The sequence below is a fragment of the Coloeus monedula genome (genome assembly GCF_965178545.1).
Source record: "Coloeus monedula genome assembly, chromosome: 1".
NCBI lineage: Eukaryota > Metazoa > Chordata > Aves > Passeriformes > Corvidae > Coloeus > Coloeus monedula.
This window is the reverse complement of record NC_138781.1, coordinates 35,934,789-35,960,693: the sequence shown is the minus strand read 5'-3', so window position 1 is coordinate 35,960,693 and position 25,905 is coordinate 35,934,789. Positions and strand designations below refer to the sequence as shown.

The window sequence follows — 25,905 nt, the reverse complement described above, 5'->3', positions numbered from 1 at the left end:
CTATAAGTACATAGCTCAGAAAAGAAAGGACAAGGAGAGTGTACCCCCACTCCCTACCAATGACCAAGAGTGAACTGGTGGTGACTGATATGGAGAAGGCTGAGGTACTCAATCAGTTGTATTCCTCAGTCTTTGCTGGCAGTCAGGCTCTCTGTTCTCTCAAGACCCTGATCCTCTGAGTGAGTGGGGAGGGGGAATGAAGTCACTCCCTCTATAAGGGTCTTCCCTTACAGGAAGCTGGGGATCACATGATGAAACTGAATAGAAGTGAAGGCTTCAGGGAGAATTTAGAGCAGCCTTCCAGTACCTAAAGGGGGCCTATAAAAAGGAGTAGTGTTTTTAAACTGAAAGAGAGCGGGTCTAGATTAGTTATTAGGAAGAAATTCTTTACTCAGAGGGTGATAAGGCACTGGAACAGGTTGCCCAGAGAAACTGTGGATGCCCCATCCCTGGAAGTGTTCCCAGGCTGGATGGGGTCCTGACAACCTGATCTACTGAATGGCATCCTTGACCATGGCAGGGGAGTTGGAATTAGATGATATTTAAGGTCTCTTCCAACCTAAACCATTCCCTGATTCCATGATTCTATGAAATGCAGGAGTAAATATGAATGAGAAACTTTGCAGAGTACCTACCCATGCTCTGCCTAAATGCTTTTAGTCAATCTTTTTCTCCTTAAAAGCACAGCATTGGTAAATGAACAGGAAGATGAATGATACACTTTCATTCAAAACTGCTCACAAGGTTGTCCACTGCTTTGTAAGAAGGATATGATTACAAGAAAAGGTACTGGAGCCAGAGAATTCCTGAGAACTGCAGCAACATTATTAACAACATTAACTACACCAACAACATTCCCCACAGCTGCAAGACTCCCAATAAACAAACATCCACTGGTTTGTAATACAAGGAATATACAGTTCCTTGACCACCCCTGTACTGTACAGTGGCTTAAAAAACAAGTGTGGGTGTTCTGTAGTTATTGGATTGTGTGTAACCTGCAGATGGTTCAAGTGTAGTTGCATGCCAGGACTACACCACACACCTGCCTGCAAGCCTGTCCTAGCTTACAGGTGGCTGGGAATCCAAATTCCTGGAGGAATGTCTAATCAGATGTCTGTGCAATGCTTCTAATGAAAACGTAACTTGTAAATAGGGGTGTGTTGATATCTGACTTTCTCAGTTCAGTTACTTCTGGATATGTCAGTTCAGGAAAAAAACACACCTTTATTGTCACTAGACCACTCAGATATGTTCCCTTCCAGTAGGAGAGACACTACAATTTGCCACGTGCCTGTGAATAATACTGAATACTCTCAGGAGCCATATGAGGAATTCCTTCAGTAACAAAAATGACACTCTAGGAGGGTCCTTTGAGCACACAGTGCTGCAAGCTCCCACTTCAGATGCACCACAACCCTCTATGTACTATCAGTGAAGAAGCAAACCACCGATTGTTGGGGAAGCTGAAGAAGGAGTCATTTGGAGAAGAGGTTACACTCCACAAAGTTTGATAACTTTTGCACAAGGCTGAACTTAGGCGCAAGTTTCTCCCTCTCCTTCCTGATCTGACAGCTTTTTCATTGGAAGGTTTAATAAAGGCTATCCCCTGCACCTGACTGCATAGAGACACCCCCATTCCTATTCCATTCCCTTCACCTATCTCAACACAAACCTCAGAAACCTCTACAGATGTCTTTACCTTGCTGATTAAGAAAGCCACTGTGTCATGCTTGTAGAAGTTCTCTTTAAATGAGCCCAGCCAGGTCTCTGCTATTCGGATTTTGTTCCTCACAATGGCCTCTTCATAGGAGAAAGCACGGGGGAAGTGATTTCGATAGACGTGCCCCACTCGGGAGCATGGGATAATTTCTACAGAGCCACCACAGAGCCAGGTCTGAAACACAGGTGAAAGCACAAAAAGAGATTACCTTATTTAGATTACTTTTATCTGAAATGGAGAAGCTCCTTTACTCTAGACTCTGCCTCAGGAAATCCTGGAAAGAGCAGGAGCATTATTATATGCTTCTTCATACATTGCTCCCCACACTCACAGAGAAGATACTTGGCAACCAGACCTCTGATTTGACCCAGTATGGCTATTTATATGCTTTTATGTTTTTCTTTGCACAAACAGTACAGAGTAGTGAACAGATCTGGGTGCACACCTTCTCTTGTCTGCGACATTAAAGACACTTTGCCCTTTGTGCCTGCAATTTTCATTGGTTTTTAGTATCAGTTACTCTTTGTATTCAGGAAAAATCAATGCAGAGGATTTAATATAAATGATTTTCTATTAAAACTACAGGTTGGCAAAGAAATAAAGCTACTCTCCCTTTGGTGTATGTTAACATGCCAGAATAGAAGAGGCAGCTTTCAGAGGGTGCCAAAAGCAATGACTCAGGCCTCAGGCAGATAGTGATAGCCAGCAAAGCTTCCTTCTCCTGACATAATGCTCCTAACTCACAGCAGCTGCATGTTCTTGTATAGTCCTAACAGGCTGTGGAGCGTGGGGAAAGATTTCTGCAGGGAAGGTTGTAGTCTCCATAACCCAACATGTTCTGCACTTTTTTTACAAATATCTTCTTGCCTTTTCACTCAGGTTCCTTAAAATTGCAATAGTTATCACAGCATGATGTTTTAATTAAGATCCTTACCCTAATAGATAGTTCCAGGTTTTCTGCTCCCCACATGGTCATGTCAGAATCGTAAGCTCCAGTATTTTGGAAGTAATGTCGATCCATGGCCACCACTGCACCAGCTACCGCAGGACTCCTGGGTAGAAAAGTTTGGAAGTGAACACCTTGAGTTTTGGATAAGGGATTACACAAAGCATGAAAATTCCACCATTTCCATATTAATTCCAAAATTATTGAATACTGCTCCATATATGCTTGAATTAATTGATTATCTAACCAAAATAAAGAACAACTGGAGCATTATTCTAGGATTTGCTTGGGGAAGGGAGCTAAGAGCTGAATTATCAAATAAGACTCTGAACAGTGGGGAACATTGCACACACGTACATCCAAAACAAGAGACAAAGAGATAATGATTAAGACATCGCTTTTAACTCTGTATGACCTGTCTTCTGCTTTCCCTACAAACATCCACACCTTGTCTGGTTAGGTTGTACACTAGTTGTGTCAATGTGTGGAAAGTATTTGTCACATTGAAAGCATGACTCCAATCTAGTTAGAATGATTACTAAAGGCCAAAACAAACAGCACAAACAAAAAAGCTCCCTTCAGAATTATTAACTGAGCATGTGCAAGTAAACCACACCTCTCTCCTGTTAGCTGGAAGATGACCCAGGATAACCCAAACTGTACAGTTTTGCTGCTGAGCTCAGCAAGGCACATTGTCTGATGGACTGTTACCTGATAGGGCTGATGGGAGACTGTCGTACCTTCTCTTCATGCTCTGGCACTGCTTCCCAATGAAAATCTAATTTCCAGTCAAAAACACCTCGATGCAGGCCCACAGAGTGATAGTATTGAAAAGTCTTCCAGTCTATGACATCTATGACAGGGGAAACGACACTGTTTCTGAAAAAGACAATACAATTTATTTCCAAAACCAAAGCATAAATTAAGTTCATTACTCTGTTAGTAAACATTAGCTCTCCTCTTTAACACTGTCAAGCACAAGCACTCCTCTAAATGCTGAGTGCCCTTAGTTTCTTTTTTAGAAGCTCAGGTACTCAGCACATGGGAATACTGAGCATGCAGTGAGGAATTTACAGATCAATAATTTACTGATACCCTGTACCTTGAATTGTTATATAAAGCTATCCAGGATTTTGTTCTGAGTTAACCATCAGAATTCTTACAAAGCTATTTCACATGGAGGCCCCAGTCTCTGGTGCTACAGGCTCTGCATGGATGCAAAGTTTATAGCAGAAGATGGTTTTGGTCTCACACACTTTACCATCCTTTGATTTTCCTGTAGATATTGCACACACTTAATGAGTTTGTCACTTCAGGCCAATGAAGAGTGCACATATTCTTAGTTTGTTCTGATGGCTGCTTTGAAAAAATATTTATTATTGAGTTCATAAGCCAGTGTCTGTATTTTATCGCAATCTTAGAATGCTCTTGCAAATGCACTGTCAGAGTGTGGAATCTACCTTTAACAGCAAGAACAGGGCCATTACATGGTAAGTGGCAATCCTTGAATTCATTTCTAACCTCAGTTAAATTTGGATTAGTCTGAGAAGAGGTACTAGACATTTCCCTATGGCAAAGAAGTCACAGTATTTCAGAGTGTACTTGCACATCATCTTGGAATTAACTGGTAGTTCAGAACAGTCTTCAGTGTTCCTTGTTTTCAGGTCAAAGATATATCACATTTGGAAATATTCAGAGTATGAATGAAATGGTATGAAGGACTGCAGGGAAAAAGCGTTGAAGAATAATATTATCCATTTCTTCTCTGTTATGCTAAAAGGATAGTCTCTGGTCTCAGTGCAAAGGCTTGTCTACAGACAAAAGTTCCTCTGGAGAAAAATCAGTAATATTTAAGAGGGATTAAAGTACACTGGAAAATTTATTCTTGTTCTAGAGTAGGAATATCCATGTAGGAAATTATTCTGGTGTAGTTATTTCCCTAGGAAATAATTTCCTGTTAAAACAGAGAGAAAAATGAAATGGTCAATTTGGGGGAAAAATGTAGATGTTTTTATCTCCTCTTTTAAGACATATGTGTTGGTCAGAAATCACAAGGAGATAAATTCATTTGAAACATAATACTGTCAGTGAAGAAAGGACATCTCAGAAGTCTCCAGTGCAGTGAGACATTTGTACTTTTCCATGGCAGAGGCCAGAACCAGCTGAGGAAGATGGTAGCTCTGAGTGATGTTAACGTAATCTTGACATATCTTCTCTGCCTCTACAATCACTAGAATAATGTTTTTTCAGTATCAGAGTGGGGGGAAACTCCCAACTTTGTTTTTTCACAGTTGACATTTCCTGTAGAGGATTTTAGAAGCCCATGGAGAAACAGACTACTGCTTGCCAGTGATTAGTACAAAGATGAACCATGCAGAGGACTGCTTTAAAATGACTCAGTTTTGTTTCCTAATAAGAGCAGATTGTCCTATGATGAGCTTAAGCCAGGAAGATTTAAAATAGAAAAGTGATTTTATTTCTCTGCACAGGTGTAAAACCATCCTTTATAATATGCAGTAATAGGCACTCTTAGAAACAAGCATCTGGTTTATAAACAGGTGAGAAAATTTTATGGTCACATGCAGCATTTGTAGGCACGTACGTTAAGGCAGTGAGTTCCTGGCATCCTGTCACAGGACTCAAGAAGAAAGGGAAAGAAGTGATACTAAAAAAAATACAGCTGATATCCTTCCCTGATTCTCCTAATGATGTCCCTGTGATACAGTTTTGTACCCATGACAGGAGAAACAACACAGCTCTCAAGCCAGCAGGGGCCTTTCTAATGAAAGCTTTACTCACTAATGTCATAGGTTAGCAAGCATAGTCCTGGAAGGGATGTCCTTGCTAAGGGGTGCTTACAGTTTCCTCTGGGAACTGATAGAACCTATCAGCTGGCCAGTTTGAATATGGACAATTCTCTAAGCCACTTAAAGTTGTGACCGCCTCTGTGATCCACATTTAAGAACAGACAAACTCCCCTCCAAGCTCTCTCTCATTCCTGGTGCTGGCACAGGTGGCTGCGGGCCCCGTGTGGGGGCCAGCGGGCCCGGCCAGGCCCTGCTTGGGCCAGGCCGGGCCAGGCCACGGCCATCCTGGAGCCATGGACCTGTTCCAGCCATGGAACCCCCCCCACTGCCTTGCCGTGGGCAGCCGGAGCGGCTCGGCTCTCCCCCCTCTCCACTGCGATAAGAAAAATTCAACATTCCAGCTGCAAAGCTGCAAGGCCGAGGTGAGATTAACCCTTTTACTGCTGTGAAGAGCTGAAAACCTGAGGGAAGAGAGAGAGGAGATGCTTAAAGCTGAAATTCTGTTGTGAAGCTATGATATATCAGAGTATCCTGTTGTAATTCCATGAAGATATGGGGGGTGGAGTGTTCAGCTCATAAGCAAAAGCACCTGCACTGAGATAGGCAGATGCTGACGCAGCTGTAATTTCATGAGAAGTTTGGACAGGGAGAGATGGACCAGATGAGGACTTTTGCTCCAAACGGGAAAGGAGAAAACCTCAGTCCCTAGAGATGAACCTGATGAGGACTTTTGCTCCAAATGGGAAAGGAGAAAACCTCAGTCCCTAGAGATGCTCCCAGAGATAGTTCTAATAATGAAGATGAGGAAGACCCTTTGCTCCCAGGGAAGGAGAAGGGCCTCTGTTTTTGTTTCTGAATGGCTCAACCTTAAAATTGTACCCCAAAAAACTTCAAGAGTGGACCCTCAAAAGCAGTTGTGGGAAAAGCTGCAAGTCGGGGGAAGGGACTCACATGCAGGCAGAGAGACTCCTCTTCCTAAATGGACTGAACAATATTTGGAAGTGGGTGGCTGTCTCGTTGTGATACTGTTTTCATAGCATGAGCAAGAAGAGACTTCTCTTTCTAAATGGACTGAACAAGGTTATGATGGAAGTGGTAAACAGACTGAACATCTTAAGGGTTGTCTTTTCACATTGTCAGTGGGAGAAGGGAGGAAGGTGGGGGGAGGAGGAGAGTTCTGAAGGTGGTATAATTTTATTTTCCTTCTTTTAGGTCTGTTAATAAACTTCTTTATATTCTTTCAAGTTTGGTGCCTGCTCTGCATTTCTCCTAATTCTTATCTCACAGAAGATAAACAGTAATGAGTATTTTAGACCAAATCACTACAACTAACAGCCTGCAGAGGAAACTACCTGCTTCTAAAAGTTACTAAGGGTAGTGTCCCGCTGGACTTACACAAACAGGCATTTCTTTTCTTTGATATGCTGGGAAAAATCCATCTAACAAGTTAAATGGATTTTGAATGACTAAACTTCAAAAATGAAAAGTTACTGTAACAGTAATTTCTAGAACCTGCTGCATTCTCCAGTGTACGAGTATCTGACAAGTGCCTGCTTGGGAGTGTGGATGCAGTTGCATAGTTCCCACCTCAGTTTGCTGCGGCTTGCTGAAACCCATACTACTGGTTCATCCATTCTCATTCAGACAGCACTGAGGACTTAATGACTGCAGGGTAGTTTATTTTACGACTTCAGAGTCAAGAGGGAAGTATCAGGAGGGCATATTTGAGCAGAAGCCAGAAGCAATGTAGACTAAACCACTGAAAAGACCTTGACCATGCAGATTAGACCACTTGAATTGATCCTGGATAGTTCAGACAGAGACAGTGCAAATACAGACACACACAGATATATTCTGGATCAGATGATTCAAACATTTCAGACTCTCCTACATTTTCACATCATTGCAGCCATTTAAAACCTGTCGTTTTTTTTGGAATCCACCTGAAATTTGTTGCTGCTGTAAGACTCCAAACTCCAATGGTCCTTCTGGCATCAGTGCAATTGCTCAGAAGAATAGGCACCACAGTAGTAGTTCTAGGCATTGATTCTTCAAGATTCCAATTCAAGAAATATACCAGTAAGGACATAATGGATTCTGATAGCTTGGACACCAAGGAATTAACCAGACTATCTGCAAATCATGACATAGAAAATCACAGTGCTTAAGACAGCTGAAAATAACTCACATGGTAGGTCATGTTCTATCCTGGCTAAATTCAACCATAAACCAGAACAAACTAAAATCTGATCTCCTTCCCCACAAAATTATACTGCAAAACCTGATAACTGTGTTTTAGAGCTAGTTACCCAGTAGCTTTTTCAGAATGCCAAGATTAACAGTTTTCAAGAGTATGTCTGTAAGAGTAATACTAGACCTTCACCTAGTGTAAGTGTAGTACAGTCACAATGTAGCTCTGCTGAAACCAATAGAAACACACCTTCTTAAAACTAGGTATTGGGAGTGTCTTTCTGATCTGAAATAGAGGAATTTAGTAACTTGATGTTGTATGAAAATTGGTCAATATTCAATTTTAATCCTAATCAAGTATTGCTTTACCCATGTTTTGGTTAGTATGATTTAATCTAAAATAGCTGTTTTCTGCATATTTAGTGATGGTTTGATATTAGCATGGTACTAAATGCAAATTTGCAGTAGATGATAATTGGAAGATGTTCTTAGCTCATTCTTGTTTTTAACTGGGTAACTGGCAGACAGCAGCTTCTCGGCACTTTGAAATGAAACACACACAGACAAACTACTTCTAATTTTACTCTGTGGAGTCTGAGGAAAGGGAGAAACAGGAAATTCAAATACAACTAGCAGCAAGGCTTTGAACTGTTTGACTAATCTGTAAATACTTCAAATGTTTGGAACTCACTCAAACTACAAAAGGACACAATTCCATGAACAAGAGCAACCCAAACAAGAACGATTTCCTGGTTTGGGATTTCTTGACCAAATACAATTGCAAATGAAATGTCTTCCCATGACCCATTACAGTCAGCGTGGACATTATGTTCTTTTCTAATTTTAAACTAAGTAACATGGGGAGAGGAAGATTTAATTAATGTATCTGTTTTGAAGTTTTGGATACACTTTTTTTGAAAGTGCTTCTGTATTGATTTATACTTTCTTTTGCTGGGAAGGGAACAGATTTTAACCAGTTTAAATCCTCCTTTAAATAAGGAGGAAAAAAACCAAACCAAACCCCCAAACATTAAAATTATGTACAGTCCTCAACCTATTTCAGGGTGCATCACAGCTTACAAAAATTAAGTAGCTAAGAAATCCAGGCAGTACAGGTTCTCTGTTTCTGCACACGGTCAAAACTTCAGTGAGTAACTGAGGACCCAAGCTGGTTCCACAAGATGCTGCATTTCCACTGAGAGCACCTTGCTGGCTAACTGAAGTCTTAGAAATACAGGCCACTTGAAATTAGATAGGGTTAATAAGAAGATAAAATGCAGCGACAAGGAATGGCAAAGTTAAGTTATAAAGGATTACTTAAATACTGCCTTACAGACCAACTCCAGACTAACTTAGGGCATAGAAATAGTTTACTTGAATGGATGGACTATTCATATACTAAGCACTAAGCAAATCTCTGCAAAGCAGAATGCTAACGGAATCCTTTGGGAATGCTTTATTAAAAAAAATTTTTTTTGAACCTGCCTTTTTTGCTAAAGTATTAAAATTTGTATGTAGAGCAGCAAAATCTGTAGAGGTAACCAACACCTTTTAATCCTGGACACACAGGGCACTGAGCCATGAATTATGCCTAAATCTTCATTGCTCCTGTGGTTTAGCAGTAATATTTGCCTTTGGCTTTAGACTCTCATCTTTATTTTCTTTAGCTCAACTTCTTTAAAACAGGTCACCTTCTGATCCTGATCAACTGTGAAAGATTGTAAAGAGATGGCTTATCTTCCCATAACCTATGATTAAATGCAGAACATTTACTGAATTTGAAATGAGTGTTATTGACAAATGGGGGATATAAAAGGATTGAGCAAACGCAGAAATCCCAGGAAGCAGGCTGTTACATGTGAAATGTATGGAAGGCTTTCAAAACAGGGAGAGCAGCCTGGAATTGCACGTGGGCTCTGAATGGATAACATCATGCTTTCTCAAGCCTGTGAGAAGCTAGAAAACAGATGGCTTATGTATTTGGTAGCTCAAAAAGCTGGGATATGGGCCAGTGAAAAGTGGGGAATCAGAATAAAAGAGATGAAGAAGCTGTTCATCTTTAGTGCAAAATATTTCCCTTCTCTCTTGGGTATTACCGTAAAATCAGAACCACACAGAAAATTTCTGGACAGCAGAGCTCTTTCTATACCTGTATCTACAAGCAGAGGCTTCCATTTGTTCCTGATGGGAGCACACAGATGATGAAACACCTTTCCACTGCTATGCTAATTTCTTATTCTGTTTATCAGCATTTTCATTAAAGATGAGTGACCTTAAATCACAGGGCTAAGTAGAGACACTTTGAATTTTAGAAACCAGAGAATCTTTCTTAGATAATATCACAGGCTTCTGTTTCCTAATCTAATATTTGAACTGTGGTATAGGGAGTGCTCCAGCACAGAAGGAAACAACCCTTGCAATAAGGAGCAGGGGAAAGGTCCTAAGGGCCAGCTACCCCTTTACAAACCACCCCTCTGTCCATAATTATGGTGCCCAGGCCTCTTCTAGAGGTGGAATTCCTTGTCAAGGATATAATCAAGGTTCATTTTGTTTTCATGCAGTATTTTCAGGAAATATGTTTTGGATTTTTTTTTTTTAATCACCCTGCTTCAGCACAGTGACCACTGTTTTTAGATCAAAGGAGTCACATTTTTAAGGCTTCATGGCACAGTTCGTTATATGCCCCCTCTGCCTTTCACTGCCTTTGGACAGAATACAAAATAGCAGCTCTGCACTCTCCTGGAAATGGCAAACCCTTCCAAAGATGACCATAATAATGGCAGAGCTGCATTGTTATCCACCATGCTACTCACCCGGAATTGGCCTGGAACACAAACAGGTGTCAAATGAAATGATCTGTGGGGCATCTCAAGTAGTTTGCTAATATTGTCCAGGTACCTACGGTATTCATCCTTGAATAATCAAAATGTCAAGGAATGCTTTAGAAACCACTGAACCATTCTCTAGGCAACATACTAAGCTGATGCACTGCTTTGCTAGGCATGGTTCATAGAACTAGTCCCAATCAAGGTGCTCAAAAGTGCATATCCAATGATTTTAGAATGACTTAATACTTTTTTTCAGAAAAATAAATTTGATTGGGTTAGTGAATAAAGCCATCATGTCGGGAGATGAAATGTCATTACCTAGAACAAGTCAAATATCTACCAAGTATTTTTGTATAAGTACTTTTATACCTGTAAAACTGGGATAATTTTTCTTGTATTTATCCTACAGTCTACTAAAAACTGGGAGTGTCTCTCTTGTTGTATGTCCAACTCACAGTGAGATCTCAGTCTGAGCAAGGATTTCTCAGCATCACTGAAAAACAGGTCACAATAATAGTGACACACTCTGATCAGGAGTCTAGAAAATTAGGCTTAATCACAAATTTCAAAGTTAAAACCAGTCTCCAGCTTCCTTAAGCCCCTGCAAATGTTTGAGCTTTGCAAGGCTGCATTTGTCCTTGCCAGCAAACAACTCACTCACTCCAGGTGATAAAGTGATTTCCCATCCTGTCTCTTCAACAAAAGTGCATGAGTTACAGCTTGATTGGTACACTAAAAAGAGGAAAGATGGATATTTCACCAGTCACTCTCAGCTTCTTTTCTCTGTGCTTTCCTCACTTGGGTAGTATTAGGAAGTGCACACGATTCAATTTAACAGCTCTTCAACTGCTAAATGAAGCCAAGTTGACTATGTTAATGCTTTACATTTCCATGGTGATCTCCAGGCAAGCATTACAAGCAATTTACAAAAAATCATGAATTAACTTCCTTATCAGGTCAGTGTTACTGTCACCATTCTTCAGCTGCAGAAAGAGGGACAGTAAGAGAAGGTGATTGCCAGGTGCCTTAGACTTTTTCTTCCCTATAGCAATGGAGGATGGCACAGGTTCTCCTCATTAGCAGTGACAAAGCTTCCAGGGTCAGACACAGTGACTGATACAGCATACAAAAAGAGATGGCTTAGCCCATACTATTATCCAATCAGCTTTCCACCTTTGCTTCATTAATCCAATTAGACATTAGTTAATTCACTGTTAAATTCTGCTATCCTGGAGGAATGAATGAGCATATGGGCCCTATAGGGGAAGAGAATTCCTTTCTCACCCCTGGTGACAGTGTTACAGAATCTCTGAATGATAGCAGACTGGGAGGCTTTGCATTCCCTCAGCAGGGATCATTTTTGGCAGCGAGTTTTTGACACTTGTGAAGTGGTGGGGGTCCTAACTTCTCTTTTGCTGTTGTAATTCTCCCTTCATTATAGCTTTCCTCTGAGACTTTTTGTAGCTCTTTTAATTTCAGCAATTTCAACACACTTGAATAAGGACTGGCCAATTGATACACACAGTAGTTTTGCTTGAACATCAAAAACAAGACTATAGTTCAAGGCAGAAGAATCATGAAGTATATTCATACCAAACCATCTAACTAGTCAGCAAACAAAAACCAATCTGCTTTTCCAAGGAGGACCTTTTTGAAAAGAATATTCCTGACATTTTAGGGCAGCATTACTCTTGCTTTTAGTATTCTTAATGTTTTCATTCAAATGATGTAATAATTTCTAAAAGGTCACATTAATTCTCTTACAAGCAAACATAATAAGCCATAAAAGCAGCTTCTTCCAGTGCCTGGGAACAGCCTTTGAAGGTGTTTAGTGTGACTATTTAACAGTCTAGTAAGAGTTTAAAGATTTTTTTATTTTACCCTCTCTAGCAATTAATTTTTTCCCAAGTGACAAGTTAATGTACAAATTTTTCTTTCAGAAAAGTCCCTTTAATAAAAGATTTACTGACATGTAAGCCTAGAAACATTTAAAACATAGTGGTTTTAATGTCTTCAAAGGACTGCATAGATGAGCTCAGCTGTACATTAGAGAGCAGGCCCAAGAACCACCCTAAATATGAAATACTCAGAAATATGAATCTCTACCTTACTCTGTCACTTTGCGGTCAGTGAAAGTACCTGTGATTAGCTGGAACTGTCTAGGCTGCCCAGGAAGTCTGGGCTTTTTCTGTGGAGTATAAATGGTGGCCAAAAGGTAATGTTGGTACACAGCCAAACTGGTTTGGGAGGACAAAGCCTTTTATTCTTGGCTTCATCACTGAGACAGCTAAAAAGTAAAAATAATGGAGCCTTGCAGCAGTTTTCTCTGGTGGATGTTTGCTGATTTACAAACAAGTTGAGACTGAAACCTTTTTAATTCAGACCACCAGGAAGACTTCTTAAAGATATAACTGGAAACAAATTTTGAAATTTACACTGGGTGTAAAGTGAGCATTATCAGCTGTGAGACCTATCCTGCTTCCCACATATGAGAGTGATGCATATCGTGACAAGGCAGAAAATAAAATGAATGTGACCAGAAGCAAGAAGGTAACCAAGGAAGGATTAAAAAACTACCCAACACTTTCCAAGTACACCCCTTTCAGCTGAAATTAGCACATCCAGGGATATTTACCGGTTGCTGGAGAGCCTGGCCAGGAGGGGCTCCAGCCAGCCCTTCTGACACTCGCAGTGCGAATCCATGAAGATAAGCACATCACCGGTGGCCCGTGCAGCTCCTAGCATCCGACCTCGGATGACTCCAAGCCTCTTGTTGCTTCGGATGAGCTTCACACCATCCAGCTTAGAGATGTATTCACTCAGAGCTGACTTCAGGGGCCCTGTCAGAAACAGAACAGTCACTGAAATGTTTTAGTTTTGATTCAAGCTGTTACAGAAAAGAAACAGGTAGTAGGAGATGCTGCTTCTTGCTGGTAAAATGTTTCAGGGGCATTTGTTTTAAATGGCCAACTAAGCCACATTCCAAATATTTCTACAGCAGCATAATGTCAAAGTGAAGTAGAGACTAATGGAAACTGAAATTCACAAGGTATGAAGCTATTCCTGTGGGAATCTTAATAGCCTCCTCTCCTGTTTTCAGCAAAAGGTGGATGCTCTCATCATCTCATAAAATACACAGATCAGAGTGAGATACTACAGGTGTTTGGCTTTCCCAAGCACTTTGGATTACTTTAGCAATGTGGACTTTTCCACTCTATACTTCAGCCAAAAAAGTCTGGAAATTATGACAGCAGATCTGGTCCAGTGGGAATCCTAAGATTTGCACACTGTGATCTTATTTTAAAGTAAGAAAGTTCAGAGTGGTTGTAAATGATGGGGGGGAAAATGAAACATATTTCAAAGTTGAAAGGCTACGCTGAATTCTAGGAATGGAGAGTGACACCTGGTAGCCAGCTCCAGGCTCTGCTTAGCTCGCTTCCTGAGACTCCTCTTTGCCTTCTACTCTCCTCACACACTTCCTGAAGGAGGACAGTTTCTTCCCCGAAGTTTTAGAAAAAAGAATTCACATACAGAGAAATGGGAGCTACCTTGCTGGCTGAGATCATCGACTAGGATGATATCCTTGAGGAAGGCCTTTGGGGCTGTATCCATAATGCTGTGCACAGTTCTCAGCAGAGTAGACCAGGCTTCATCATGGAAACAGATGATGACACTAGCAGTAGGCAGACTGGAGTCATATTTTTGCTGTAGGCACCTGCGTGGGACCAAATGAGGAAGACACTGGAAACATTGGTACAAATGGCTACTTTTTCCTCAGAGCAAAGTTGCGAGCAACACGTAAACCTTCAGGGGTGGAAAGCACTTTAGGACCTCAACTCACTTCTAAGAAAAGGAAGTACCAAGGTGTCCAAAACTGGAATACGAAGTGAAAATATGGGACTGGCACTATCAAAACTAAAATACAAAAAAAGGAAAGTGTTTCTGTGTTCTGGGATAGTTTCTTTTCTGCTCTGTCTGCCTCAAAAAACAGAGCTCAAACAGAAATGGTCCAGAACGCAAAGAAAACCTAAAGATAATTAGAGCAGAGTGAGGGATAAAGCAGGTCAGTCAGCCTTCACCAATGTCCACATTTTCTCAAGTAAGAGAGAAAAGGGCAAACAAATGCAGTACCATTAAGACTAACAAATAAAATAACTCATATGCACAACAGATCAGTATACCTGTGGATTACCTGACCAAGATCCTAGTGAATGAAGCCAGCATCTCAACCCTACATGGCAAAGACATGGATCCTTACACGGGCCATGAATACGAATATAGATATATTTAAGAAAGAAAATGTATTTTCACTATAAAGTTTGTACAGGTTGCTTTTCCAATGAAAACGAATCACTGCTGAATGAGGCTCCCAACTGGGAGTCAGCGTGCTATCGAAACAGCAGAGCAGTCTGGAAGTGGGTGGTGTGGTGCAATGGTCAATCCAGCTGGGGAGCTTGTTCCATCATTGTTTCTCATTGTTTTGGGCTTGGGAAACACCGGCTGCAGGGAGAGTCTGCCATCTTTTCTTTGTCTCAGGAGGCCATGTGGCACTGGGTAAGGAGAGTGCCCATCATCTTGTCTTTGTCTCAGGAATAACTGTGTATCACTGCCAAGCCACAGGAACATCCACCATCTTGTCTTTGCCTCGGGAATAACCAAGTGTCACTAATGAATCACAAGAACGTCCCCCTGCCATCTTGTCTTTGCCTCAGGAATAACCACTGTCATTGCTGAGTCACAGGAACATCCCCCTGCCATCTTGTCTCTGTATCGGTGGCCATGCAGAGCTAAGTCAAGGTGGTGAACACCTTTTGTGTATAAAACACCTTCTCTTTTTGTATACTTTTGTTTTTAATATTGCTGCTGTCACTGTGTGTTTGTTACTCCATTGCTATTTGCTTTCAGTAAATTGCTATCTCAACCCAGGCTGTCCTTTGTCCCTCCCTCACCAGAGGGGAACAGAGGAAGTTTAATTCCCAGCTAGTGTTAAACCACCACAATAACTCAAACATTTAAACATGACAAACACTTCCCATTCACCCTCACAGAAACTGCATATGAAAAGCATCTATTCTGGCGTAAGGAAGCACATTTTCCAGAAAATGCCTTCAAATGCCATTGTAGATATGCAAAGACTGTGTCTATATATCTGCTTTGCTGACGTTAGAAAGAACATTTTAAAAATCTTTTCATTTCCCGAATAACAGTCATTGAGTGTCCTAACTCATTTAATCTCCAGCAGCAAGAACTTCTTCAAAGAATTACACAATTTGCTGGATATGGCCCATTGTTGTTTCAGCATTTATGTATTGCCAAGCAAACCATAATACAGATTTTACAGTGGTTGTTAAACAATTGGCTACTCAGCAGAAACTCACGTAAGGGATATAATTTTAATATTTCTATATTTATTAGCATTTTACTTAGTGTTTCTGTTCATGAACTGAGGCCCTATGCTGCTAGACACTATCCAGACACAAAGCTACTAATCACTTAAGAGAATCCATAGTCTGAATGATTTAATTATGAATACACATAAATGGTTACTATAGATGCACTTCTGGGAAAATAAATTTAAAATTAGCACAATTTAAATAATTTATTATACTTTTCAATAGTTCACATCATTTTTTTTTTGCATGAACAGGCAAGTTTTCTTGATTTCTACACTGTAATTAATCTATGTTGTCCTCGGTTTACTAATTTTGCATAATCAATAATGCTGTTGCCTCACAATTTCATATGATTGTTTCCATTTTCAGCAGGATCAAGAAAAGAATACTCTCGTGACTTAGCAATGAGTATTTTCAAGCAGAAGAATCTAGAGGTAATTAAGAAAAACGAAGATCTGAGGTAGTCCTTTTACTACCAGGCAGCTTCTAACCAGAAACATTCTATAGCTATTAGCACGTAGTTGCTAGTACTGTGGTTATAGCAAGAAAATAAGGCTGTTGTGAAATCTTAATTGGAAAAGAATTGAAAATAACTGTGCTTGAATACATAACCTTGGTAGCGAGTGCTTAGTTGCCATGGAGATTGGCAAAGACTTGCAATATAGATATCTAATCTTCACAAAAATGCAAAAGGGTACTGGTATACAAAAATACCTTCCCTGTAATTTGGAGCAGTTTCATAGACTGTCCATCATAAATTGGCATTTCAAAAAGTCAGGGCTGTGACTGATATGAGACATAGTGATTTAATCTAATTTGTGAAAAACAAGGAGTTGTCACATGCAGCAATGAACAGAGAGCAATTCTAACAAGGCAAAGGCATAGCTGACAGGGACTCCCACTCACCTTCAGAAAAATGTTTCATTGAGATTCAGCTCCAAACAGCACTCCAGAGGAAGCTACACTTTTGTAATGTAACTTAAAACCTCTGTAGATACCTCGTGAGTTTCTTTTGCCTGGATATGTTTGACACTCAAACCCAAGAGAGAAAAACAGACCTTTCTTTTGGGCAGCACCCCCATCATAAAAATCACAATGGCAGGCTTGATTCAGCTGTCCCAGGAGAGTGTCAGTCCCAGCTGGAGCAACTGATAGCAGCAGAAAGTACTTTGAGGGATGAAGGTACCTCAGAGGATGAGCCTCTTTTGATGTGAAGTATTTGCCATCCAATTTCAAGTGAAATTAGGGAGATTGAGTCCATGGAGGTAACTCAGTGAAACATCTCTAACTGGTTGGATTCCCTCTAATTAAATAATAATAGACATTGTAATGAACAACATGATGCAAGCCAAAGAGAGACACAGACAATCTGATTCTGGTTTGCTCTCCTTTTACACTGCTGTAAAACTGGACTGACACAGTTGTGAGCCAGGCCCCCAGAGTAAACTACACCTAAAAATTCTCATTGTGTTTGTGTGTTGTGCCATAAAGGACAGGTCTGGCTTAGACATATACCTCTGCTGCAGGTTTATGATCTGGATTTAGATCAGCCTCAGATGCTGAGATCTGGGGTTTCAGTCTGGGCTCTGTAAGCTGTGGTGTTGAGAGCTCTTTAGGCTGTAACTAGTCAGACAGCAAAATCCATCCAAGAGCTCTGAGACCATGGCTTAAATCTTACCAAGATTAGTATTAACTAAAGCTGTCTCTTGTTGTACGGCCCTTCAGCTGCCAAAGTAAAACTGTTTTTTGGCTCACATCACAGGCAGTAAACCAGGGTAGTCATTCCTCCTTTGAACATTACATAGTTCAAAGAGTTAGTAGTGAAGCATGCCAAAAAATAACTGAAATAATATCAGCATGTCATTATTTAATGGCGTTAACCAATATAACACTGAATCTAGTCAATAAGTACAGAAAACACTGCTTCATTTCTCTTTCTTTGAGACTGTACCCTTAAATTAGAGCTGCCAGCTGTCTTTAAACATGTGAATATGAACACTAGAAAAAAAATTATTCTGTGTCTTAGTTAAAAAGTTTTCTAGTGCATCTTTCCACCATGTCCTGGGTGAAAACTACAATAGTTTTTGTTACAAGAGGCAAGACACCACCCACATACCTTCCCCCTGGGAAGAGAAGTATATCATAGAATCAGTTAGGCTGGAAAAGACCTCTGAGATCAAGTCCAATCTTTGACTGATCATCACCTTCTCCACGAGATCAGAGCACTATGTGGCATGTCGTCTTTCTTTCAGATACAATGACTCCACACCTCCCTGGGCATTTCATTCCAATGTTTAATTGCCCCTTCTGTGAAGAAATTCCTCCTAATGTCCATCCTGAAGTTTCCCTGGGGCAGCTTGACAGTAGATATACCTCAGATCCTTTTTAAGATGTGTGATGAGAAGCCCTTCCTGGGCTGCTGGGGCAATTGGCTCTCAGTTCTCCAGACTTCAAATGTTAACACCTGGGGCTTCAAATGCAACATTTTTTCACAGTGGCCTTACAGCCCGGGCACTGACAGGTATGGTGGTGTTCGCAGAACGTGTCAGATACAACAGTCTCCACCTTCCTTCCTCCCAGAAGCTTCCTTTCAATACTTGCCACAGAATCACAGGGTATTCTGAGTTGGAAGGACCCACAAGGATCATTGAGTCCAACTCCCAGCCCTGCACAGGACACCCTAATGGTCACACCATTTGCCTGAGAGCATTATCCAAATGCTGCTTCAACTGTCAGGCTTGGTGCTGTGACTTCCCTGGGGAGCCTGTTCCAGTGCCCGACCACCTTCTGGGTGAAGAATCGTTTCCTCATATTCAGCCTAAACCTCCCCTGACACAACTTCAGGCTATTCCCTTGGGTCCTGTCACTGGTCACCAGAGAAAAAAGATCAGTGCCTGCCCCTCCTCCTCCCCTTGTGAGGGACCTGTAGACTGCTATGAGGTCTCCCCTCAGTCTCCTCTTCTGCAGGCTGAACAAACCAAGTGACCTCAGCTGCTCTTCACACGGCTTCTCCTCCAGACCCATTGCCGTCTTTGCTGTCCACCTCTGGAGGACAGTCTTTAATAGTTTGTATCTTTGTTATATTGTGGTGCCCAAAAGTGCACGCAATATTTAAAGTGAAGCCACACCAGTGCAGAATCGGCTCCATTTTTATGAGTGACCACTGGGTCACTTTTGTTCTGGAAGAGCTGAAAGCCCCAACTCTTGACTCATTTATCATTTTGCAAGCCCGATGACCCCATAGCTCCGGCAGGTGGGCTGAGACGGGGCCTGGCCGAGGAGGGAAGCCGCCTCTCCTGCTCGCCAGCCCGGCGCGGATTCCCTCCCCCTCCCCAGCCCAGCAGCCGGACAGACGGCCGGACAGACGGACCGACAGAGAAGGGCGGGGGCCCGGAGAGCTCGCTGCGCTGCCGCCCCGCCACCTGCCGTGACAGGGGCGCCGGTAGGGGGTGCTGCCGCCCGCTCGGCCTGAGGGCGCAGCGGAGCCGGGCCGGGGCGGGGGGCGCGGACACCGGCACCCACCGGCGCTGCGCTCCGCGCCGCTGCCCCCGCTGCCCCCGCTGACCAGCTACCCCCTCCCGCACCTGCCCCCCTCCACCTCTGCCGCCCGCCGACTCCTGAGGGCTTGAACCACCTCCCGAAGGAGGCTGGTAGCGTCCCTGGCTCTGAGGAGCGGGGGGTGTTCCCCACGCAGTGCGGGGAAAAGCGCTCTCCCGACCCGGAGCGGGGAGTTCGATAGGAAAGATGCGGGGTCTAGAGGAGGAGAGATGCCGGGTTTGGAGGAGGAGAGGTTCGGAGGGGCGCGGCGGCGGGGAAGGAGGCAGGTTTTCCCCCAGAAGTGAAATAGGGTGTTTTACTTACAACGGGTGTCGTACCTCAGGCAGGTCCCGGCGCAGCGCGATCCGCTCGCTGAGCACCTCGTTAAAGCCGTGGGTGTCCAGGCCGAGCGGCCGCTCCCCCGCAGCAGCTCCTTGCCCATCCTGCAGGGGAAGGGACAGCGGCTGGGACTCGGGGTCCCCCTCTGCCTTCCTCTCCGGCCGCCTGCTCTGCTGCTTCACCATGCGATAGCCCTTCCTGGCCTTGCTGTGGTTCCTTTTGCCGGTGGGCGACACGACGGCCATGATCAGCTCATCCTCCCGCAGGGAGATGAAAGGCGATAGACCATCCAAAGGGTAGTACTGCTGGCTCTCCTCCTGGGCTTCCAGCATCTCTTGGGTCTCCACAAAGTCCATCTGATACCCTTCCCGGGGGTTGAACTCCACAGGCTGGAAAGTCCCTTCCTTGCTCTGGTTGCTGGGTGGTGGATTCAGCGTTGTAACCATCAGTAGCAAAAAACCCAGCATCAGAAACAACAAGAGAAACTGCAGCTTACGTGATCCATATCTGCACTTCTTCCTCAAGAACATACTGTTGGTGACAAAATGATACAGATGGTCATGTTAAATATCACTTGGATCTTCCTCAGATTCCAGTCCTCGGGTTGCACAAAAGCCCTGGTTTTCACTATCTGCCAAGAGGATTTTTTTGCTCCCCTCACATTTCACTGATGGCATTTCATGCTTTCCTCTCTATTTACAGAAAAAAAAAAAAAAACACTACAACATTCCTATTAATATTGTACTTACTGTAGTAAAACGTAGCATGGATCCAGTGAGATAAAGTAGATCCTTTATTATACGGAGTCCCAGCTTAGTTAGGAAAGTACATGCTTTGCTGATTAAAAGAGTAACTAAATCTTTGGGGTTTTTTTCCCCTTTTAAAATTCTAAGTCAAAAGAAATCGCGTTTCTCATAGTTCCTTTCTAGAGTAGATCCTGCTTCTTCAAAGTTTCCAACTGCTGCCTGGATTGAAGCACTGTATCTCTGAAAGCAGATCTGACAGCTCTCCCCCGTTCAGAGGCTTCAAGTTAACTGTGATCAACAGATGAGAAGTAGTCGGTCCCTGACTTTGTTTCACACATAACTACGGCACTCAGTCAGGAAGCAGTTTGCCAGACATAATACAGAGCAATGTGTGCGTCTTTCTCTTGGTCCTAATGCCCTCACTGTGCTTGTCCTATCAAATCAAAACTTTGCAAAAGCTGTAAGAGGTGAAATACAAGAAGCAAAACATTGTGTTAGAAGAGAAATCAAGGCACACCACAGATTACTGTACTTCAGAATAGCTGTATTAAGCTGAGAATGTGCAGAGTGAGAATCAAGAATTTTATAAACTGAATAAAAGATGGAGAGCACATGTTTTATTTAAGGTTAGATTTATTCATATGATAATGTGTTAGCTGGAGTATATTTCATATCCAATAAATATTTACAGCTGTAGGGATTTTAACACTGACATAAGGGTGGCAAATTATCACCTGGCAGGCTGAAGTTGTCTCCTCATCCATAAATTTGGTATTGCAGGGCAAGCAGCACTTCAAGTTTTCATTAGTCCAGAAATAACATGTGTAGAAGCCTGGGCTGGAACAACAGCCACTGACACTGAGAGAAAACAACAACTTCTGTGATTAAAAGGGGAGCTCAGTCTCTGAGGTCTGTTTGCTAATACTGCTGGCATGGGTACTACTGAGCATGGACTGTGGCATTTTTTGCTGCGAGATGAATGCTTGTCCAATGGGAGAAGGGGTGAGACAGTCCACGTGCTGCAGCATCACATGCCTCTAGGTCTGGCAGAGATCAGGGATGGATGCAACTCAGGTGTTACCAACCCTTTTGATGCTGGGGGCATGGGATGTGGTGTTTTTCCTGTCTTGCAATATTTGATGAGCAGAAAGCTCCTGCTCCAGGAGGCATGTGATTACTGGAGAACTTCCACATTCACAGATTTTTAAAAAACCCTACATTTTTAGACATTATAGCTAAAAGAAAAGCCTGAAGACAGGAATGCAGTGTACTCTAAGGAAGGATGGTATACAGCACCTTAAGAGTGCTGGAGGCGCACAGTGTCTCACTTCTGTGTGCACTCCCCTAAGCAGCTTATACAGAATGCCTTGAGGGAGTGTGACTGGTCTGCTGTGTCTTGGCACCTTCCCTACATCAGCTGTTCTTTAAAATATACAGAGCTGCTTTAATCATGTCTTGGGCAGAAGGAAGATTGAGCCAATATTTTGATACTTCACCATTGTATGTGTCTCCCTTTTTTTAGCTTAAATTCACACAAAAGTAACATCCCAGCTCACCTTCAGACCTGAGAATATTACTTTTCATCCTGCTTTTCATAGGGAAAAAGAAGTATTGGTGGCTTCAATTCAATGGGGAAGCAGCACACATTTGCATTTAAAAATCTGAGATCGAAAGCACTCATTTAAATAACATCGTTTCAGCCATAGAAAGACAAAATGAAATGGAAATTAAGAGACCTGTCTGAGATGCTCTCCAAAAAGCTGGCATAGCGACTTGCAAAAGGTTCAATTCCACAAAGTCCCATTATCAGGCACACAGAATAAAATTAAATTAAAAGGAGAAACTTAAGAGTGTCTGGAATAAATAGGAGAAAGCATTACTTTCTTCTTTCCTTTTTTAACTTTCCTGGGCTACCTGAGTATTTTGATTTAATTTAATTAATATTTTTTCCCTGCCTAAAATATTTTAAGAAGATGCTGTAACAAGTCTGATCAAGATAATTCTAGCCTGCAGTAGTAATCGCTGTATAAATTCTGTACTGGTTTGTTCTGTATTGCTGAGCAAATCCACCAGGGTCACTCATGCAGCTGAATTTCAGCTACAGATGAAAAGAGACCAAATTAACAGATTTACAGCAATCTTGGACACTTTTGGGACAGAGCTGATAGCTAACATTATCACTGGAACATATGAATATGCAATCCAGCCTTTTAATATATCCTGACCACTTTAACAAAGAAGAAATGAACAACTGCAGAAGATGTTTGTTCAGTCTAGTCAATTAAAAGTGCAAGTATAAAATTCTGGGTAGCACACTTCCATCAGCCTCTGTTCCCTCTTCTGCACAACAAGCCTTCCTGAACCACTTCCCATCAGTCTCTTTTTCAATCTCGTCTCTTAAAATTGTTGTTTTCCACTGTTATCATACAAAGGAGATATTGCCTTTCCAATGGATGAACCCCCCTTTAGTGTCTGAGAGGACATCTTGTTTCTTTCAATGCATTTGAAGAACAGCATCACTTTGTTATGACCTCCCCACATGGAAGCCAAGAAGACAACACCCACTGTATTTTGCTTTCTACTTCTGGTTACTCAAAGACATGCTACAAATTAGGCCCTTCACTGGGACGCAGAAGGGGTTGCTCCTCCTGCCTAGCTGTGGAGGATTCCCTCTCCTAGGGTGCTTTCCTGTGCATCCTTTGATGGAAGAGGAAGGAGCACTGTGTGGCCCAGGCTCTACTGTCAGACCCAGAGCCATTGCTTTTTTCCTGAGGTCCAGTCTTTTAAGTGTGCTTCATGCAGGTAGCCCAGAAAAAGGCTGCCCACAAAAGGTATTGTTGTCCTTGGACTGCTGTTCTACAGCAGACCCTAGAGCTCCTCAGTCAGTGGGAAAGGACTCTGTTACAGGTTGTGCCAAACACTCCAGCAATTGCTCACAAAAAGGGCCAATTTGCAGTGTCAGTACTGGCCAGTGCCAATACTATGTTGACTTTCCTGCTGGTCAACTCATGCAAGAGCTGAAAGGCTTGTGTTCCTACCAGGCCTGCTCAGGTAGAGCCAGTGGTGTAACACCCAGCGTATAAATAGCTTAAGCAAATGCAAATTATTGACTACTCCATTCCTTAAGAAAATACTCACCATCCTTCACAATTGTGCTCATTAATTGCCACGAGCTAAAACATAGAATCAAATCTAGGTCTTATTAATTCAAAAGGTATTAGGAAACACAGTTGCATTTTGCAGAGTAACAAAGCTTTCAGTCACTGTTCTGTAGCTTACTTACCCTTTCCTCCCTACCTCATTTTGGCTTGCATTTTTGTCCAAACCATTCCACATCACATACTTGTTCAATATTACGTGACATGTTATGTGATCCGTACATGAAGAAACACCACATACTTTCAGTGTGCAGAGCCCGTGTCTAACTGCCAGAAAAATAACAAAGCAAGAACAAAACCAAGGCTGGATGGAAGAAAGAGCGTGTGGACAGGTCGTTACTTACTCTTTAATAAACATCTTGGATTGATTTACACTCCTGTGCCAAAAGCAGATGTGCCACTTCCATTTAAAGACTCAACACATAGCAGCACTCATGGTTTCATAGCTGCATGTATTGTATGCCACAGCTCTTTCTGCTTGTAACAATGGCTTTATTTGCACAGATGTGAAGAAAGTGCATAAAATGAAACTGTTTACATGGTGCACGGGATTTGTGGTGTTTTTGTAACCAAGTAACTTTCCCCATTCTTCCAGAATATAATAAAAAATATGTATTTTTAGATCAGAAGAAGATATAATTTATTTGCAGGTATTGCAGGCAGTTTGTGTGCTTGGCATTGTAGCAAATATTGCTCATTCAATGACATTTTCTAATAGCAAGTTAATAATAGAGTGAACAAGATTCTGTGGAACTTGCTTTTGAAGGCTATAAAAGCTTGATAAAATCTGTTGATCACTGGCAGGGATTTTGGCACTTGCATTGTGATTTATAAGATGTTTGCCAACCTGTCAGTGAAGGAAATGAGTCTGAAATTCCATTTTTGCAAGATTTCTACTCATAAATCATGTCTCATGTAAAATGGAGCATGGAAGCCATGGACCTTTGCACTGCTTTGCAAAAGCAGGTCTGTGAGCATAAAGGTCAGCCGCACTGGATGGAAAGTAGAGAGAATATATATCACAGGAGGGACAGCTTCTGGATTTACTGCACCACAGCCTCTGGCTAACTCTGAAATGGTAGTTCTCAGGATGTTAAGGGCAGTACTGTGTACGCCATGCCTAAAACCTAGCCTCTAACACAGCCTTAGACAGCTACCCCCTATCTGTGAGGGATGAGAACTGTTGATCATCATTAACCCACCTAGAAAAGATACATCTGAAAGGCTGTGGGCAATACAGAGGCCATCACTACCTCCCGCCTCTTAATCAACCACCATTAATATCCTCAAGTTGGAAAGGGTTCTGGATACCTCCAATCCCTGGTACCCCAACCTAAGGTAATCTGAATCCAGTTTTGAACTGGTTGTGACTACTTTAGTGTCAACATCCTTCACTAGAACATCATCCTGCATTGACCATAAAATCTAACCCACCATTAGGGATAGTTGGACTAAATAGTTTGCTTTAAATTGCCGTAGCTTTGCAGGTGGAAATGGCAATAAGGTGGTTTACTCTTTCAGAGTGGCTGACCTGGCCTCCTTGGCATTAAAAATGAAACAAATGACATAAGGGAAATGATCCTTCATGTAATATTAACACCAGTGGTGTTATGTCAAAGATAAATTCAGCCCTATGGATGGAAGGTCACAAAAAGGAGTTCCCCATGATGGGTTCCCCATGGGATCTCTGCCTGTAGAGTTTCATTTATGGTTGGAAATTTACTTCCATAGAATAGGCCATGAAACCATTTGCAAACAGATATCTCAAAATCTGAGTGATACTAAAGGTACCCACAGCAAAGCCTTTTTTCCCCATCAAGGACTCTTTAGCTGGTGGGCAGCTTTAACTTCACATCTACCCTGTTTCTTCCTGCACATACAGATGGTACATAAATGGCATGTGTCTCTCAGAGGCTCTAAATACAGACAGCATTTAAAAACCACAATATTCATATGGAGAGCCTGTACCCATAGTAAGTATTTTTAGTTAAAATGGTATCTAGTGAAGAGAAAAAGCTTTAAATGGGTCTGGCATCTCTTCACACATTTAAGCACTTAGTGACATGCGGTTACACACAGATTTCTCCTGTTTCAAGGCAATGGTCATCCACATCACCAAAGCTGGAAATTACCTTTTTTTATTCCTCCTAAACAGTTACATATCTGTGCGTAGATGGTATAAGGAATAGCTGCTCTTTAGTTACCGGCAGAGTATTAGAGGTTGGATTCATCAGGGAA

At 42.0% G+C, this 25,905-nt stretch overlaps 1 protein-coding gene across 1 annotated transcript in view; it reads right to left on the bottom strand.

The window, feature by feature from the left end:
- Nucleotides 1-20,293, bottom strand: part of GALNT15 (polypeptide N-acetylgalactosaminyltransferase 15) — a gene marked incomplete at its 5' end in the record, with an annotated part of 30,378 nt that extends 10,085 nt beyond the window's left edge. Inside the window, 6 exons of the mRNA XM_082278640.1 lie at nucleotides 1,703-1,897; nucleotides 2,658-2,775; nucleotides 3,381-3,548; nucleotides 13,130-13,334; nucleotides 14,043-14,209; nucleotides 19,749-20,293. Of these exons, the coding sequence (XP_082134766.1) occupies nucleotides 1,703-1,897; nucleotides 2,658-2,775; nucleotides 3,381-3,548; nucleotides 13,130-13,334; nucleotides 14,043-14,209; nucleotides 19,749-20,293 (1,398 nt within the window). The remainder of the gene's footprint in view (nucleotides 1-1,702; nucleotides 1,898-2,657; nucleotides 2,776-3,380; nucleotides 3,549-13,129; nucleotides 13,335-14,042; nucleotides 14,210-19,748) is intronic.
- Nucleotides 20,294-25,905: the final 5,612 nt, after the last annotated feature.